The 18,478-nt window shown below is 39.0% G+C and overlaps 1 protein-coding gene across 7 annotated transcripts in view; it reads left to right on the top strand.

The window, feature by feature from the left end:
- ripor3 (RIPOR family member 3) overlaps positions 1-12,060 on the top strand; it is an 88,883-nt gene extending 76,823 nt beyond the window's left edge. For all 7 annotated transcript variants that reach the window (XM_051948481.1, XM_051948485.1, XM_051948486.1 and 4 more), the window contains 6 exons: positions 27-191; positions 2,577-2,741; positions 5,170-5,372; positions 7,792-7,875; positions 7,980-8,073; positions 8,165-12,060. In XM_051948481.1, coding sequence (XP_051804441.1) covers positions 27-191; positions 2,577-2,741; positions 5,170-5,372; positions 7,792-7,875; positions 7,980-8,073; positions 8,165-8,262 — 809 coding nt within the window. In that variant the 3' untranslated portion in view covers positions 8,263-12,060. The remainder of the gene's footprint in view (positions 1-26; positions 192-2,576; positions 2,742-5,169; positions 5,373-7,791; positions 7,876-7,979; positions 8,074-8,164) is intronic.
- The last annotated feature ends 6,418 nt before the right edge of the window (positions 12,061-18,478 follow it).

Genomic DNA, 18,478 nt, shown 5'->3' with positions numbered 1-18,478 from the left:
GTACGATTTTTGTTCTCCTCCTTCAGTCCTGCCAAAGGCCCAGAGAACGAGGGATCTTCTGCAGTTCTGGGAGGATTGTGCCAACGACAGCGGCTCTCCTTTCTGTTGCCATGCCGACAGCTTCTCCAGGACGCTGAAGAAACGCTACACCCACAAGGTGAAGGCCAAGCAGCCCGGGCAGTCAGAGAAAGGTGAGTTGGAGTTTCGACACCTGAACCACTCAGCCTGAAACAGGACAGCAGAGTACGAACAGCAGCTGCCCTCACAAAATACTCACCGTTACATGCAGCAAACATACTACTGGGACAAACTGAGTTGTAATAACATGCCTTTGACCACCGCAGTCTGTATTGCGAAAGGAGTTGTCAACACCATGACATAACTCCGCAAAGGACTGTGGATCAGAATGGCCAGATGTAGTAGGACATCTGGGTATTTCTGGCATACTTCATCTGATAAAACTGTGCATTGGGAAATACTATGTATAGCATGCAAGTACGGATTTTGGAACGCAGCTAATGAGGTTTTGCTCAGTAGTTACCATGAGTGTTAGTTACAAGATAACAGCACAAGGATACACTATATTGCCAAATGTTTTGGGACATCTGCCTTTATACATACATGAACTTTAATGACATCCCATTCTAAATCCTCAGGGCTTATTATGAGTTTTGGTCAGGCACTGATGTTGGATGAGAAGGCCTGGTCCTCAGTCTCCTCTAATTCATCCCAAAGATGTTCTATCAGGTTGAGGTCAGAACTCCACACCAATCTCTCTCATCCATGTCTTTATTGACCTGCTTTGTGCAGGTGTTAGCCATGTTGGAACAGGAAGGGGTCATCCCTAAACTGTTCCCACAAAGTTGGGACCATGAAATTGTCCAAAATATCTGAAGCATTAAGAGTTCCTTGCACTGGAACTAAGGGAACAAGCCCAACCCCACAACATAATCCCACTCCACTAAACTTTAGACTTGGCAAAATGCAGTTAGATAAATTCTGTTCCCCTGGCAACCACCAAACCCAGACTGGTCCACCACACAGAGAACCTTGATTGGTCACTCCAGAGAACACGTCTCCACTGCTCTAGAGTCCAGCGGCGGCTGCTTTACACCAAAGCACTTGATGATGTCAAGCTTTTATGCAGCTGCTTGGCCATGGAAACCCATTCCATGAAGCTTTCTACGATGTTCTGGAGCTAATTTGAAGGCCACACCAAGTTTTTTTTTGTGGCCTACCACTTCGTAGTCATGTTGCTGTTGTTCCCAATTGCTTCCAATTTGTTTTAATACCACTAACAGTTGACTGTGGAATATTTAGCATGGACGAAATTTCATGAATGGACTGCACAGGTGACCACCTATCACGGTACCATGCTTGAATTCACTGAGCTCCTGAGAGCGACCCATTCTTTCACAAATGTTTGTAGAAGCAGTCTGCATGCCTAGTTGCTTGATTTTACACTCCTGGGGCCATGGAAGTGGTTGGAACACCTGAATTCAATTATTTGGAGTGTCCCAATACTTTTGTCAATATAAAGTATTCGCTAAGACTTTCTGGAATCCCTTGATTTCCAAGCCCACATATTTTGCCCTTTTTCTGCATAACAATGAAAGCCGCACATGCCTCCAAAATATGTTTTTATATCCTTTGATATTAAATTCCCATCTCTAAGTGTTTCCGACAGGCTGATTTCTCCATGACTGTGTAGTTCCTGGTTTTAGTTGCGTTCTAAATGGGCGGTTTCAGTGTCTGGAGCTTTAAATGCAGCTGAGTTGCTGCTGACCACGCCCCCTTCAGGAAGAAGACTGTCTTTGTGTGGGAGAGCAGGACTTTCTATTACTTCTAACTTCAACATTTGTCATGGAAAGATCAAATTCACAGCACAGGTGTCGTTTTAAACTTGTGTTTGGTCAGTTTTTCAGTTGACGTTCTACAATATGGAGTATCTCTGCTATCTCTTTAGCTCTACTGTTTCGGTGCAGCTTTGACAATAAACATGTTGCACCAACAAGCCTCCAATCTGTAGGAGTGAAGAGATTCACTAACAAACTACAATGGAAATTCACAACACGAATGGCAGCAGTTAAGGTCCTCGGTAGTGATACTGTACTGGAGAGCAGCAGAACACTTCTTTTCTTGTATTGTAGTGGGGTTTTTTTAAGCACCGATTTCAGATTTTTCCGCATCAATTTATACTGCAATTAAAATGTCATTATTTATGTGAAGATCAGGACAATTTAAAATATGATTTAATTTATGCGGGTCTAATTATGTTTCTCATAATAGATTCATGATTCATGTTCAAATTTTGTGAAGTAAAAATGGGCAAACAGCTGAAGTAGAAAGACCCATCTTTGTCTGAAGCATGGTTACAGCCATTAGCTAAGTTATAGCATATTTTTAATGAGTCTTCTGCTTCTTTCTTGCTTTCATCAGAGGGAATGAATGCATTAAAACATTGAGGGAAATGTGTGTCCTGTGCCTCCCCCAAAATCTACACCCATGCATTAAGTCTCGAGCAGTGTTTTTATTCGCAGACTGATCTGAAACCCTTCTTTCTTGCTCCTCTGCAGTGTTTTCTCAGCTCCTGCAGCAGGTGCAGGCCTCCTGCCGGGTGTTGCCCAGCTGTCGCTCGGTCTGCAGCCCAGACAGAGTCTCCCTCTTCCAGCTGTCGGTGTATCTGAAGCGCTGGAGCTTCCTGGAGCTTGGAGATCACATCTCCCGCCTCTCCAGAGAAGGTAGAGCTTTAAAACACCCCAAAAACCAGACAGTATTCAACTTAACTGTAATATTTAATTAAAAATAAACATGTTTACCAGTAGGTCTCAGCTTTAGTATGTATTACAGTCAGGCAAAGTAGTATTTTCTAAGTTTTTTTCTAGAGTTTAAATCCCTAAATCCCTGTAAATTACTCAGATAAAATCACACTATAAATTACACTGTAGGGTCTCAACTTCTATATTTACAGTTGTTGGGTAATATTTGAAGGCTGTGTTTAAAAAAAATAGTGCTACTATTACTTGAGTTTAGTGTTTTATTTTGTTATATTACATACTAGGACCTTATTTGTTTGAACAGGTTTTCATTATTTCTTATTTGACATTTGTTTTGTGTAAAACACCTTAGTTTGTTTACAAAATGTGCACTATAAATAAAATTAGAAACTATAATTATTGTTATTATTACTAGTAGTGATAGTCATCATAGTAGCACGAGTAGTAGTACAATGTTTTGAGCAAAAAATAGCAAAAAAATTACAAACATACAAATACTGTCTTTACTCAAGTTAAAGTACAGAAGTATTTGCACCATGATGTACAAAAACTACCAAAACTCAAAGCACTGTATTCAATATGCAATTGCAGTGGAATATTTATCATATACAGGAGCAGAATGTTGTTACTGGTAATGCAAAACCTTTCATGCATCAATCAAATTTTCTGAGCTGATGTGAAAAGTATTTTTTAACTACGCCTGTAAAATAAACATAATGTAGAAAAAAGCACAACATGAAGAGCAATAGAAGTATGAAGATGCATTTAAATCTGAGGTATTTTACTTGAGTAGTCCTTCAAAGTAAATTCACGTTTCTGCCAATGCTTATTGTTAAAAAATGAACATTAAAACGTCAGCTGAAGGTTCTGAAAGACTTCTGCCTCTACCTGAGTTGTTGAATTACTGAATATATTTATGTACACTGTCATTCAAAAGTTTGGGGTCACTTAGAAATGTCCTTATTTTTGAAAGAAAAGCAATTTTTTTCAGTGAAGGTAACAATCAGAAATCCAGTCTAGCCATTGTCAATGTGTTAAATGAGTATTCTAGCTGCAAACGGCTGATTTTTAATGGAATACAGAGGAACATTTCCAGCAACCATCACTCCTGTGTTCTAATGCTACATTGTGTTAGCTAATGGTGTTGAAAGGCTAACTGATGATTAGAAAACCTCTTGTGCAGTTGTGTTAGCACATGAATAAAAGTGTGAGTTTTCATGGAAAACACTGTCCGGGTGACCCCAAACTTTTGAACGGTAGTGTACATGTTTCTGACTTCACATGTGGGGAATCCCCAAACTTCATGTTCAGACTTTACATGCTGGCGTCTGTTGCGTATTTAAGGAACAGTATGGCGTTATAGTTCGACTGCAGAGCTTTAAGATCTGAAAACGTTCCAGAAATTCCAGCATGCTAAAAGGCATCTGGACATCTGTTAGGATTACTGCTGAATGGTCATGCCAGACAAACTGGGTGTGTTCTGGTATCTCTGTGAGGACTGTGTTGAGTTTAAAGACCTTGTAAGGATTCTGTGGTCGAGTCGCACTGTGGGACAGACATTCAATGCATGTTTGATGGTTCATGTTGGTTTATGTTCAAGTTAGGCTTTTAGTTATGATAGTTTAGGCAGGTTAAGATGCAGTGTGTCAATGACGGTCCTCACAAAGATAGCAGGACTCTGTGTTCAGCCAAAAGGGCCACAGCACCCAGTAAAGGATCAATAAAGTTCCAACAACCACACGATTCATCCTGATGCCAAAATATGAACATGAACACACAGAAATGCATCCTTCTCTCCTCATGTCCTTCACTTGGCTTCAGTCCACAGGTCTTCCATCTATTAAACTGTTAAACTACATTTGGTTTGCATAGAGAAGCACTTATAAAAACTGCTAAAACTATGAAAACAGGACTTTTGGGCTTGACTCCTGAAATAAATCTTGGTGGGTGGAGTTTACAGCCCACATATAACACTAAAAGATAGAAAGATTAGATAAAGCTGAGCTGTGCAAACATACATCATGTCTCAGTATATTAAAAAGCATTACAAAGTTGTTTATAAGCAGCACAGCCAGAATTCTGTAATGGTAATAGTAAAGTATGCGCAGAAATATACACATGAATGGGACTGAAGAGGAGAAAGAAACTGAAAATAAAACTTAGAATGTGCCTGCTTCAATACGTTGGAGGGTGCGTTAATGTAAGTGGCTAAATTGCTCACAAAATTAAATTGAAAACAAGCTGAGGTTTACAATTTCTACATTTCTAAGTGGAAAAATCAACTTTGAACTTCAATTTTTAAGGCAACATGAAAGAAAAGTGCTACAAAGATGGTGGGGTTTTAATGAAATGCTAAATGGATCTTCAGCTAAACCTATTCGTTGTGTTACAGAGTACGTCCTCTCGGCCCTGCGGAGCCCCAAAAGGAGGCGGGCTTTGAATAAGCTGAGGGGGCGGAGCCTCTCAGAGCTCCTCCCATTGGGATGCACCCTGCAGGCACTCGCCTCCCTGCAGATCGATTCCAACCACAAAGTCTGCAAAGCCGCCACCAACTGCATCTGCAGAGCCGCCAGCTACAAGAACTTCAGGAGTAAAGTATGTCTATCAAAATGAAGCTTTTAAGGACCCCTGTTTCTCTGGATTTATTTCCATCAGAGGAATCAGGGTGTATGTGAAGTTCCAAATTATTTTAAATTTCATCTCAGTGTTGGTGTTCCTTAAGACCAATTCAAGCTTTCTTTGAATGTGTCTGAAATTTGTCGTCAACCTAAGTCCATAAGGTTGTGCACGAACCTCTCCTAAAAGTTTCACCACTATGCATACTGCAAATGAGCCAAAAAAAAAGAAAAAGCCACTTAAAACAAATACTAGTTATGAGGAAAGACTACGAGGAGAATCTCTGTCATCCAGATATTTAGAATTTACCATTTAAAAGAATTGTAATTGACATAGTCACCAGTTGACTTACATCTACGGACCTAGAACACAGTAGGAAGTTCTAAATTCTCCAGAAGTCCTGTTCTGTGTCAGACCACTGTTACTCAACACACCTTGGAAATAATCACACTAGCAACACGCTGCAGTACAATCTGCAATCAACTTCTATGTTCTGTAAAAAGTGCAAAGTCGCAGGTTAATAGAAACGTCCACCGTAGCCTTGCATGTTTTTCTGTGTTCAATATAAGAAGCAATGTGACTATCTTCGAAACAAACCACCTCGTACCTGTTGTAGTATCAACAGAACCATGTGCATGTGGGAGAAAAGAAGAGTGTTCAACTACGTTTTAGTTCCTAGGAGTGAATATTCTAATGATCAAGGATCTAGTAGTCGAATGGTTGAAGAGTATGACAGTCAGTTCTTACATTTTTATGTAGGGAGTGGTATTTTAGGCAGTTTATTTATCTAGCATCCTTTCTGTTTGTTAAAAGAAACTGCCATTGTTTAATGTTATTTGTTTGGCACAAAAGTTCCATCCATCCTCTATACACCGCTTTATCCTCATTAGGGTCACGGGGGGTGCTGGAGCCTATCCCAGCTGACTCGGGCAAAGGCAGGGGACACCCTGGACAGGTCGCCAGTCTGTCACAGGGCTACATACACAGACGAACACTCACACTCGCATTCACACCTACGGACAATTTAGAGTACTCAATTAACCTCAGCATATTTTTGGACTGTGGGAGGAAGCCGGAGTACCCGGAGAAAACCCACGCATGCACAGGGAGAACATGCAAACTCCATGCAGAAAGATCCCAGGCCCACCCCGGGAGTCGAACCAGGGATGGCACAAAAGTTGATACCCAAATTTACCTTTTGTCCTTGAACAACCAGAATGACAGCTGCATTCATATTTTCTGTACAAATCAAACATGTTTCTGGTGTTAGACTCCACCCTTATCTCCAATCCTGTTTGTGAGGTTAATGGACGGTGTCTTAAGGCTCAGCTGGTGTGAGCACGGTTTCTGCTGTTTGGGAACCTTGGAGTTGCATTTGGTCCATGTTGCAACCTTCAGCGCTCACCTGATACAGTTTGCAGCCGGGATGAGAGTTGGCTTCTCTAAGTTCAAGGTCATAGTTGTCTGTCAGAAACCTGTGGATTGCTTTTTTTGGGTTCGAGTTGAGTTGCTGTCCCAAACTGAGGAGTTTAAGTATATAAGGATTTTGTTCACAAGTGGTGGCCAAGTTGAGTGTAAGATGAACAGATGGTTTGGGGCCGTGATAGCAGTAATGAAGGCGTTGCACCGAACCGTTGAGGGAAAAGAGAGTAGAACCAGAAGGAAAAGATCTCGAATTAACGGTCCGTCTTTGTTTAAACCCTCACCTGTGGTCATGAGTTCCGAGTAATGACCAAATCAGTGCAACAGCTGACACAAGTGGCCAAAATGAGTATTTGGTAGGTTAGATGGTGAGCTAGGACGTCCGGAGGAAACTCGAAGTAAAGTTGCATCAAAAGAAGCCAGCTAAGATGGTTTGGGCATCTGATTAGGATGGGTTCCTTAATTCGGAGTTTTACTGTGCAACTGTCAGGAAAAAACGAACTTGCTGAAAGGACAACATATCTCATCTGACCTGGGAACACCTCATGATCCTCAGGAGGAACTGGCAAACAATGTTAGCTAGAAGGAATCCTGGAGTGTCCTTCTTAGGCTGCTGCTACCACTACCTGACTCAGAGTAAACGAAGAAAATTGGTGGATGGACGAATATTTATGTTTCTAGTAGAATTACTGTATAATTTTAATAAACATCTATATTTTTATCTGATTGTAACACCAGTTCATGGCTATAATCCTTCAAAACTAGTGGCATACTCATCAAATTCACCTTTACTTCCTGTTTAGTCCTAATTAGCAACTGTTAGCCTGCCAACACACTAAACTCGGATAACATTTAGCTCTATTGGCTATAATTTCTTTGATTTTTTTCATTTTTAACAGACACTATATCAGATATTCTACACTCTTCCACTAATTTTATGCCTCTCTTATGTTTCTTTGTTGACCTTCTTCTCCAGGCGTTGGTTTACTACACGGAGAGTTTGAAAAGCAGCAATGTTCAGATCCAGCAGGGCTCTTGTCTGGCTCTGAAATGTCTCAGGGTGAGCAGCAGACTTTACACAAACTCTTAGCAGAAGCAGAAACACTTACAGAAGGTCAGTTTGTCAGCAGCATTATCAGCTGTCACTGTGTTTGTGTCTGCCAGGCGACAGAGAGTGTCGACCACATAGCAGATTTATGGAGATCAGCAGATGAAGATCTTCGTAGCGCTGCCAGAGAAACTGTCATCTCCTTTGGTACAAACATGAAATCCTACTTTAATATGTTTTTTTTCATCATGTTTTACTTTATTAATGTTTTATTACATTCTTTTGTCGTTGCTGTTCAGGTAAAAAGGCTACCAGGCCTTCCAGAAGATGGACCAGCTGGACTCTGAGATGCAGGAAGAGGCTTACCGGAACCAAGAGACTGAGATTACCATTTTATAGGAAACAGTCTCAATGATGTTGAGTGTCAAGGAGAGAGACTGAGTATAAACCAAGTTTGTGCCTGAGTTGGATCAGTTGAGTTGTTCTACTTTCTGGGAAACCTTCTGAAAAGTCATGTAGCTACAAATCCCAAAGAAACGAGTGCAGAAAATCTAATGAAAGTGGCTTCTTCTTCCTCTGGATGGATCTTCCACTCACTGATGTAGGAGTTTTGTTCCAAAGCCTCATTATGTATTATTTTACTGAGAACTTGAATTTATGTTTGACAGATTTCTACAGTCTTGTTTAAAGATGTTATGTCGCAGCATCACTTTGTAATATAATCAGATTTTCCGGTGTTGGGGCTGTTGTTCAACAACCAGTCGGCATGGTTGTTTTATTGGAAAATGAAGGAGGAAAATGTTATTATTTCACATAATATCGTAAGTGTGTTGGTAAGAAGAAACAAGGAGCTACAATCCAGAATATTACATTAACATTAAACCTAGAAGGACTAATTAAACTCAGAATAACAGCTCTAAATTGAGCCTCTGCAGCCTGTGAATGTTGAATTTTAATGTCAATCAAAGTTCAGTTCTACAGTCCTTTACAACAGCCTAAAGGGTGCCCAAATGCTTCACAGTGAAAAACAAGAGAGGAACAAATGGCTACTGAAATATTTCCACAAATCGGAGCTCAGACTTTCGAGCTTGTTTTTTTTTCATTTTAGGTATATGGAGGTGCAGACTGATGTTGATACCAGCAGACATGATGGCTGAATTGCTTTTAATGTTATCAGAAAAAGCAAACTTGACTGAAAATGTGCTAAAGCCAGTGCAGCAAATTTCCGTCATGGATGTTTTCTTCAAACTGCAAACAAGATCATGTTTCTTTAAGAACTCCTGAGGGTACGTAAGAGAAGTTCTTGACCCATCATAGTCTTTAACTTCAGTGCACTTGGTCCACCGATGTTCATGATTTTATGTGCCTTTGGAATGACCTTGAGCCTCCAGATACTCTTCAACAACATGCACGACTTTATCATCTCATGACAGCATGCATGACTACATCATCACTCTGAAAATGGCGACCACACAAGTGAGATTTCAGTTTAGGAAGCAGAAGTCAGAGTGTAGGACAGTTGAGTAAGGTTCATCAAGGAAACAGTTTGGCTGCTTCTGCCACCTGTCTGGATGGACACATTGACCTGGAGCAATGGCACCCAGTTCCAAGTCTTACTCTCCTTGCAAAATAAAAAAGACAACCACAATCGTTTGAGTTTTTGTTGACAGTGAAGGCTTTAGAGTATACAATTATCCCTCAGAATGGGAGGAACACCCCTTATTTCTGCATTTCCATTGAAGGAACCTGAGTCTATGACAAGTTCCAGGTTGTTTTAAAGTCCCTGCCCAGTGGTAGGTATTCCTGAAGGTAAATTTAAGCTTTTTGTGTCCATTGTGTCTGGAAAACACACATTTTGTTGTCTACCTGAGTCCATAAGGCTGTCCACGAACCTCTCTGCAGACGTTTGCGTGCAGCTTAAACTTTGCACGACTATACGTACTGCAAATGTAGTCCATAGCTTTATAATTACGTCAATTACAATTGTTGTAACTGAAGTAGTAAGTGCAGAAACACAGTAGAAGTTCTTAATTCTCCAGAAGTCCTGTGCTACAGCCATGGCCATAAGTTTGGACACAGCATGACTTCCTATGTCTGTTTTGATGTCTATTACAGAACATAACTAATATTTTTTGACAGCACCATTTAATTAGTCAACAAATCAACAAGGGATATAATATTATCAATAAATTCCAACAATTGGAACAACTTTGTTCCCAAAACATAATATTAGAAGAAAATTTAAAAAATGCAGTACTTTCACAACCAAATTTGGTAAGAATAACAAAATGACACCAAACTCTTTTGATGTTTTTTTAAATATGAAACTTAATATAGTTCTCAGGAGTTGTGTACTGTATCGTAAGTGACAATTTTGTGGTATTTTCTAAGATTCACAAGCATCATGGTGCTTGTGTCCAAACTTATGGCCATGGCTGTATGTCTGACTGCTGTCCGAAAGACTCCCACTGGCACCGTGCTGCAGTACAATCTGTAAATAACTGCTATGTCCTGTAAAAAGTGCAAATTCACAGGTTCATAGAAACCTCCGTGGCAGCCCCAAGAGTTTTCCTGTGTTCAGTATGGCAGGAAACGGAATCTGTGAAGCAAACAACCACATCCCAGTTGTAATGTTCACAGCATGCAGATAAAAGGGAAATAAGGATGTTCAGTGATGACAATCGTTGTGGAGTTTTTGTGGGCGGTAAAGACTTTGGAGTATACAATCATCAGTCAAAATGGGAGTTACACTGCTTGTTTCTGGGTGGAACTTTTTGAAGTACCCTCATAATTTGAAGTGCACACAGTAGGGTTGGAGTGACTAATCATAGCAGTCCACTACAACTAGCTAGTACCCAACAACTCTCGTAATTCAGATAGTATGATTTTCCTATATTCCTACAGTTTTATGGCATCAATGTTCATTTTACAGTGACTACTTGATGTCTACATTTCCACTGTGGTTGATTTGCCCTCACATTTGAAACACTAATGACTTTATCTTTCAAGAATCAGGAAGTTTCAGGCTATTATTCAGTTTCCAACCAACAAATTATTGCAGAAAAATAAAGGACCAAGTCTCAGTAAGTCACAAAAAGATTTGAACTTATTAATTTACAGTCTAAGTTAGTCGACAACTAATGGTGTTGGTGGTAATAGTAAAGTCAAATGATCAGTCTGCAGGCAGGTGCTGCCCTCTGCTGGCTGCTCCACTAAACTGAAAACATCCATTTGTGGTTCAACCAACCAGATTTGGGTTTCTAATTACCATTTATGACGTCAATAAAACTTTGCGGGAGGAAAATGCATTTTAATCTGCGATAAAATTTAAGCATCTGTGTCAAATGTGGTTTTTCAAGATAACCCTGCATCATGTTTAGCAAAGTTTTGGTCATAACTATGTTGGAAGAAAAAAATAAAATCTGTTGATTTACTGACTGGTATTAAATCCGAGGTCAAACTGGTCAGCATACCAAAGCTCTCATGTTGGAAACCCAGCGGTGAATCAATTCAAGTCTCACAAGGGATGCTTTAATACAGAGCAGCAGGGAAGACACTTTATCTTTATTTTGTTTTCACATGATCAGATGCAGAGGTAGATTAAAAAAACAAAACCGACAAAATGTTCTGCATATAAATAAGAACCCGACTCTTAACTGTGGCCTTCTCTGGCACAGACACATGGTTCAGGATTTGCACTTTAAGAAGGTTTAAACGCTCAAAGGAAGGATTTTTCAACCCATTTTTAACACTTTACCTTTCCTGAAATCAACCTGAATAATTCTGACACCTTTTATTTGGTGATTTTCCAGACGCTTTTGCTAAAATCTCTAAAAATCAAAATGCTTTCAAGGTTACACTGAAGGAAAAAGAGGCAGAAAGGAATGTAGAGCTGAGGGAGACTTGTAAGAAAAGACGGTAAATGAAGGTGTGAAAGGATAAATATTGAGAAGATGCATGATGCTTTGGCACAGATACTAACTCATGCATCTTAAATTTTGATCCGATGGTGGTGCTACATGGAAACTGATTATTCATTTTGCAGGTTTATGGGACTTACGGAGATGCAAGCTCATCTTGTTTGGTCCCAGCTTTGTGTGAAACTGGTTTTAATAAATATGTATCATAGTAACTGGATGTATTTCTTATCGAGATGTGTACTGGGGACTTATGTGAGAAATAAAGGCTCAACAATCAGTTTTTGTGCTCTGATACTGCTGTGTAAGTGTACTGTAATGTTTTTTGACACCTGCCACTTCTTCTCCATGTTTTGTCTAGAGTTGCATCAAAATTATGACTATTTTTTCTGAAAAATGCAACTTGAAAGCTCAATTACAGACAATTTAAGTGGCTTTCTGGCTCACTGACAGTCACTTTGAGAACTACAGTGCCTCGGATATCTAAAACACAGTAATGAGAATGATTAAATAATTGCAGTTTCCTGCTTTTCCTGTAGAGCTTCTAATTAAATATTCATATAATCTTCTGAGTTCACTTGTGCAAAGCTAATATGACATAACCCGCAGTGGCAGATCTTCCGTGGGAGCACGGGTGGGCAGTGCTCATCAAAAAGATCATCAATGCAAAAAAAACCCTCTTCCTGTTCACTTCTTAAAACCCAAAGCCACACTGCAGTAGCACCCTAAACTAAAACTGCCAATGGGTTCCCTGTTTTCCTTTCTGAACAATTCAAAGGTCCCTCTCTATCTCCCCACACATCCACCAACCACTGGAACACATCTCCAAAGTTCTGCTGAAGCTCAGCTTCCCCTCAGAGGAAGTGCCGCCAGATGAAGGAGCCTTCTGAGAGGCAGCTGGCATCGTGATTAGACGGTACTTTGGTCTGTTCCAGTCCAGCTTCAGCTCCAGAGACGGCAGGCGGGACGAGTCAGCGGAGGCCGGGTGAACAAAGGCATGCAGCTAAGTACAATCCAGAAAACACCAGAGAAGGAGAGCAGCAGCCCAGGGCCAGAACAGAGTAGCATAGTATGTCTCTTAGAAAACATCATAGTTAGCCTTTGGGATGAAAAAACGCCATCATATACATCATATATTGTACAAATAACAAGTCAAAGGAAAGAGACATACATTGTAGAATTGTAGTAATTGTGGGCTGACTGATTTACTGATTATCAGTATTTTATTTTTTACTGATTTACGGTAATAAATACATTTTAAAATGGGGCTACTTTGGCTCTGAACCTTTATCTACCTGTGGTCGCTCTGTCTTCTGGAGTGATTTGATTGGTTATACGTCACAAATAAAACTCCTTTAACTTAACATCTGTAAACAAAAGCGTATCAACAAAGTTTTCTGTTAGAGTTTGTGTTCTTCTAAGTTTAACTCCAAGATTTTAAATACTTTCATTTACTGCAAATGAATATCTCCTCCAAATGTCTCACTAATAATCACTATCAGCCTTAAAAACCCACAAAACACCCTTCTATACCCGACCACACTTAGTACAGTCCGGTTCCCCCTTCTATAAATCTGCTTGGAATCTTCCACTTCCTGTTTGTCAAAGTGGCCTTCTACCTGGACAGGTTTTGTTGGAGCTCATGCAACAAACATTTTGGGTAACTGCACTTTAATATGGATGGATGACACTGAATTAGAGTCTGTTTTAATAAGACTGAGTTCAGATGTGTAGCTCTGTCATTAAATAGGAAATTATTTCTCAGAATTCACAGAGAAAAGTCTGAAATGTTTGCGAGGTTAGCGTCCCACGTGTTCTTTGGCTCAGCTAAAGCTAAGGGTGCTTTCACACCTGTTAGTCCGTTAGGACCCAAAAGTTGTTACAATGTTGCTATTTTCAACTGGTTCAGTTCGCATTCACACCAGTGTTTTCACAGTTGAACCAACTACGATGAATGTTATATCTCCCCCCCAGTCGTTTGGCGGCGCTGTTCACAAAATAAGGTGTTTTAGATGACGTAGGTGAACGCTGATTGGCGCAGCATGTGAAGAGGGAAAAATCCTGGAAGAAAACAACAGGCTGTGTTTATTCCATGGATCGAGGAGAACTATGTTCTGTTCCTTCTTGTTGCCATATATTCGTATCATTGCTTTATGCAGCAAGCACAAATTCTGCTGTTGTTCCAGCATGAAGCTCGCATTCGGTACGAGAACATTACACAGTCATTTTTGGCATGGAGAAGATGCATTGCAAGACGTTATCGTTATCCCAAAATTCTCTGTGCAGGTAGCTACGGAAGCTCCCGTAGACCAAAAAGTCTGCTGCGCCATCAAGCTGGTCCGAATGGAGACAGGTTTGTGTTCTCACCAGGAGCGAACCGAACTGGAGTTCACATCCCGAAGGTGGTCTCGGTCCGGTTCTTTAGTCCGCACCAAAAACATCTGGTCTGCTTTCACACCAGCCCAAACGAACTGTACTTGCAGGTGTTGCGGACTCCAGTCCGCTTTTAGCGGACCAAAAGGCGTAGGTGTGAAAGCACCCTAACTCTCTCCAACTTCTGGATCTCTTGAGTTGCTTGTTGTTCAAATATCTTGCTATAGGTGCTGAAGCTCAGAAAGTCTGAGATGTTTGTTCCAAATAAGCTCATTCTCAAGTCTTATCTGAACTGTCCTCTTTTGTTTGAACTTTCCCTAAACTTAGGAGTTAATGACAGAGCAGCACATCCAGACTCAGTCTCATTTATGTAGAGATTAAACTTCAGTGTTATTTATTGATGTTAAAGTGCAGTTTTTTTTATGTTTTTGCCACCCATCTCACCTCCTACTCTCCGCCCTGACTCCTCCCAGACTCCGCCTTGGCTCCATCCATGTGGTCACTTTATTAGGAACAGAAACTACGATGTCAAAGGGACGACGAATTTACTTCTTTTTGTCTAATCTGTAGCTCAATTAGTTAAAGGTTTCCCTATGGAGCTGCAGGTCACTGGTTCAAGACTAGACCCTTTTAAATTTTATCAAAATTCTAACAAAGACAAAGAAAGAAAAGTAAGTAAGTAAAGTTTATTTCTTAAGCGCTTTTCACAGATAAAAATCACAAAGTGCTTCACAATAAAATACTAGAAAAAACAAACAATTTTAAATGCAATATAAAACAAAATACATATATAAAACAGAATAAGAAAAATGTCAGCTAAATGCTCTTCTAAACAACAGTGTCTTCAGTCCACTTTTAAAAGAGTCCACAGATTCTGCAAAACGCAGAGACAAAGGCAAAGCATTCCACAATGTGGGGGCCACAAACTGAAAAGATCTCTGTCCTCGAGTTCTGAAGATTACAAGCAGGTTCTGACCTGAGGAACGAAGAGCACAACCAGGAGAGTAAGGAGTCAACATCTCCAGGATATAATGTGGAGCTTGACCATGCAAAGCCCTGAAGGTGACAACTAAAATCTTAAAATCAATCCTGAATTTGACAGGGAGCCAATGTAAGGCTGATAACACAGGAGTGACATGGGACATTTTGGAAGTTCCAGTCAACAGTCTGGCAGCCGAATTTTGGACTAGTTGTAACTTTTCAAGATAGGTCTGATTTAAACAAGAAAAAACAGAGTTACAATAGTCCAACCGTGAAGATATAAAAGCATGGATAACCATTTCCAAATCCTTCTTTGAGAGCATTTTTCGAATTTTCGAGATGTTTCTTAAGATTTCTTCAGATACTAATTCTTTTTTTTGTGCATTTATCATCGATTTTTTGTTGTTTTCAAGTTTTCTTTTTAACTCGCGTCTCGACTCGACCGTTTTTCTCAGGAGGTTGGACTTCAGCCTTTGTGCTGGAGGGTTGAATCCTCAGTTCCAAGACTTTCCAAAGCCTCCAGACCTCCCGAGTCCTCAGGACCTGAGCTTTTACACAGTCTGAGGGCTGAAATGTTCCAAGTCCCACAGTAGATCTCTGTTAGATTTAACTTTCAGACAGTCCAAGGACTGAAATCTTCTAAGTTCCTGAGTAGTTCTCTGTTAGTTTGAACTTTTAGACAGTCTGAGGGCTGAAATTTGAAAAGTTTCTCAGTATTTCTCTGTTAGTTTGAACTTTGTGGTTCACAGAAGCCTTAAAACTTGTGACCATGAGTCTTGATTTCACATTTAGATCATCCATCTGAGTTCTTCTCAGACCTTCACCTGTGAATTCTTTAGAAATCCTGAACAAACTTTGATTCTCTTCATTGAACAGTAAAGTTTGTGGAGATCAGAAGGTAACATTAGTTTGATCGATGCCTTCAACTACTAGTAGACTTTATCTGGAAAGCAGTTTTCTGAAATGAGTTCTTAGTAAATCTGTCCACAATCAAACCCAGAACATATCAGAGGAAATGTTTGAAGAATCAACTTGATGTTTTCATTTCAGACTAGAAAACGCTTTAAGACCTTTATCTGTTTTTGCTCTTTTTGATCGTTTTATTGTCTCTTCTGTTTAATTTGATCCTCTAAAGTCTAACTGGTGTCTTTTCAAATGTTTTGTCTTTAGTTTGATTCTTCTTAAATGTTTAGTTTTGCTCTTTTCTCACCTTTTATTCTTTTCTAATGTCTGATTTGATTTTGAAATGTTTTGTCTTTTTAATGTTTGTTTCTCAAATGTTTTATCAGCTTGTTTGAAAAATTTCCTTTTCTTTTCCAATGTTTAATTTTTACATTAAATCTTTAAGGTTTTTCTTTTTAAATGCTTTATTGTATTTTCTGTTTAATTCCTATTTAAAGTTTTATTGTCTTTAAGATTTAATTTTCTAATTAAACAATTTTTAATTAAATGCTTTGTTTTTTTAAAGGTTTAATAATGTATTTAATTTTTTTGTATTTTTTAAATGTTTAATTATCTGAAATATTTCATCTTTAAATTTTGTTTGATAAAATGTTAAATTCATAATTTCATGTTTTGCATCTTCTGTTTATGTAATTAAATATTTTGTCTGTTTAATAATTTAATTGTATTTAATGTTTAATATTCTTTTTAAAAGTTTCATTTTATTAAATGTTTTTTTCCCTTTGAATTGCTTTTTTAATGCAATTTATTTCTTAAATCTTTTTTTTTCTGTCAAGATTTTAACCCCAACCTTAAAAATGAAACAAACCCTTAAATCACAATGAAAATACTTCTGTTGTCACAATCATGAGTTAGTCACTCATTCAGTTTATCAATTCTACTTCATTTGTTTAGCACCTTTCACACAGATGACAAAACTAAAGCAAAGAGAACAAACTATGCTAAAACTATGATTAAAACTCAAAAACATTTTTTTAAAAAAAGGTTTAACATGGTAATAAAATATGTTGTGTCCAGGGGATGGAAAGAGTTTATTGAAGTCTTCTTGGGCTCACACAGTAAATCATTTAAAATAGAAACTTGATATTCAGTCTAAGGAAACTGCAGAGCGACAGAAGAACCAACAATATCTCCTGTTTTCTCCTTTAATGAGTCGACTCCTCTGGTGCTTTCAGACCAAAGAACTACAGACTCTTCACAACCTGCTCAAACTCTTGGTACAGGACCTCACCACACGAGTCAACAAGGTTTCCTTCTCATTTCTACTCTGAAGCTCACCTTCTCCTGCTCAAACTGCTGACAAATGTTTCTGCTGCTCTAAAGTCTGGTCTCCAGAACTTCCTAAAAACTCTCAAAGTCTCTTCTGCTGCAGGTTGCTTTGTAGAAATGTTCCAGAAAACCTCACTAAACCACATGGAGGGGCCTCAAGGTAGTCGTCCAAATGAAACCGTACAAAAACCAAACTAGCACAACCCAAACGCTAAAGTCTCCTGCAGCCTACCAGAGAAGCTCTTTAAACAGAGAATCAGGACAGAAACTCTTACCTTCTGGACAACCAACGTTGGTTCACAAACAAGAATACAGAATGTGTATTCAGGATACGGTCGTTGAGCTTACTAGTTTATGCTGTAATTCACATAAACAAGGAAACAAGTCCATCATAATTTGAATGTTAACAGACCAAAAAGAAAAGGTCATATACAACTTTCTTATTGGGTTAAAGAGCCAAAAAAAACCTCATGAAAATACTTTGTAAAAGCGAGAGGTCGGTAGCAGCTTTCATTTGTTCTTACAACTTTTCGGTGGCCCCCCAAAATATCTGTTGTACCCCCGTGTCCCCCTACTAAAAATAATCTGGATCTGCCCCGATTACCCGGATAAAATCTTGAAAATGTTTTTTTTAAAAGGAAATAAAAACATTTAGCAATCAAATTCCAATCGAGAACAAATGTTCTATGGTGTTCTTAACTTCTTAAGAAGGATTGAGATACCTGAGATCCAGAAGAAAATCTCCAGAAGCTGGACGAAATTGAATGAAAACCTAAAAAAAAAAAAAAAAAAAAAGTCAAATTATGTTCTCAACTTAACCTTGACAGGAGATAAGTAAGACATTAAGTCTTTGAGTGCAGTAAAGTTTAAAAAAAAGAGGCTTTAGTCCCCATGAAGTATTCCCCCAAACAGCTGTAAAAGCAGAAATACAGATTTTTTTGGGGGCAAATTGTTCCAAGCAAAAAAAAAAAAAGAAAAAAGGTCAAGATCTTAAAAGCAGAGATAAGAAAAGCTGATTTCACAATTTAATAATTCTGAATATTCTTTTCCTCGTTTCTTGGTGCGATCTGATTTCAGAATCCTAAAGTAAAACCCCACATTTACACAAATCA

The sequence above is a fragment of the Acanthochromis polyacanthus genome, chromosome 5 (assembly GCF_021347895.1).
Source record: "Acanthochromis polyacanthus isolate Apoly-LR-REF ecotype Palm Island chromosome 5, KAUST_Apoly_ChrSc, whole genome shotgun sequence".
In the NCBI taxonomy this organism is placed as follows: Eukaryota; Metazoa; Chordata; class Actinopteri; family Pomacentridae; genus Acanthochromis; species Acanthochromis polyacanthus.
Note: the sequence above shows the minus strand (reverse complement) of the source record. Positions and strands in the feature narration are given on the sequence as shown.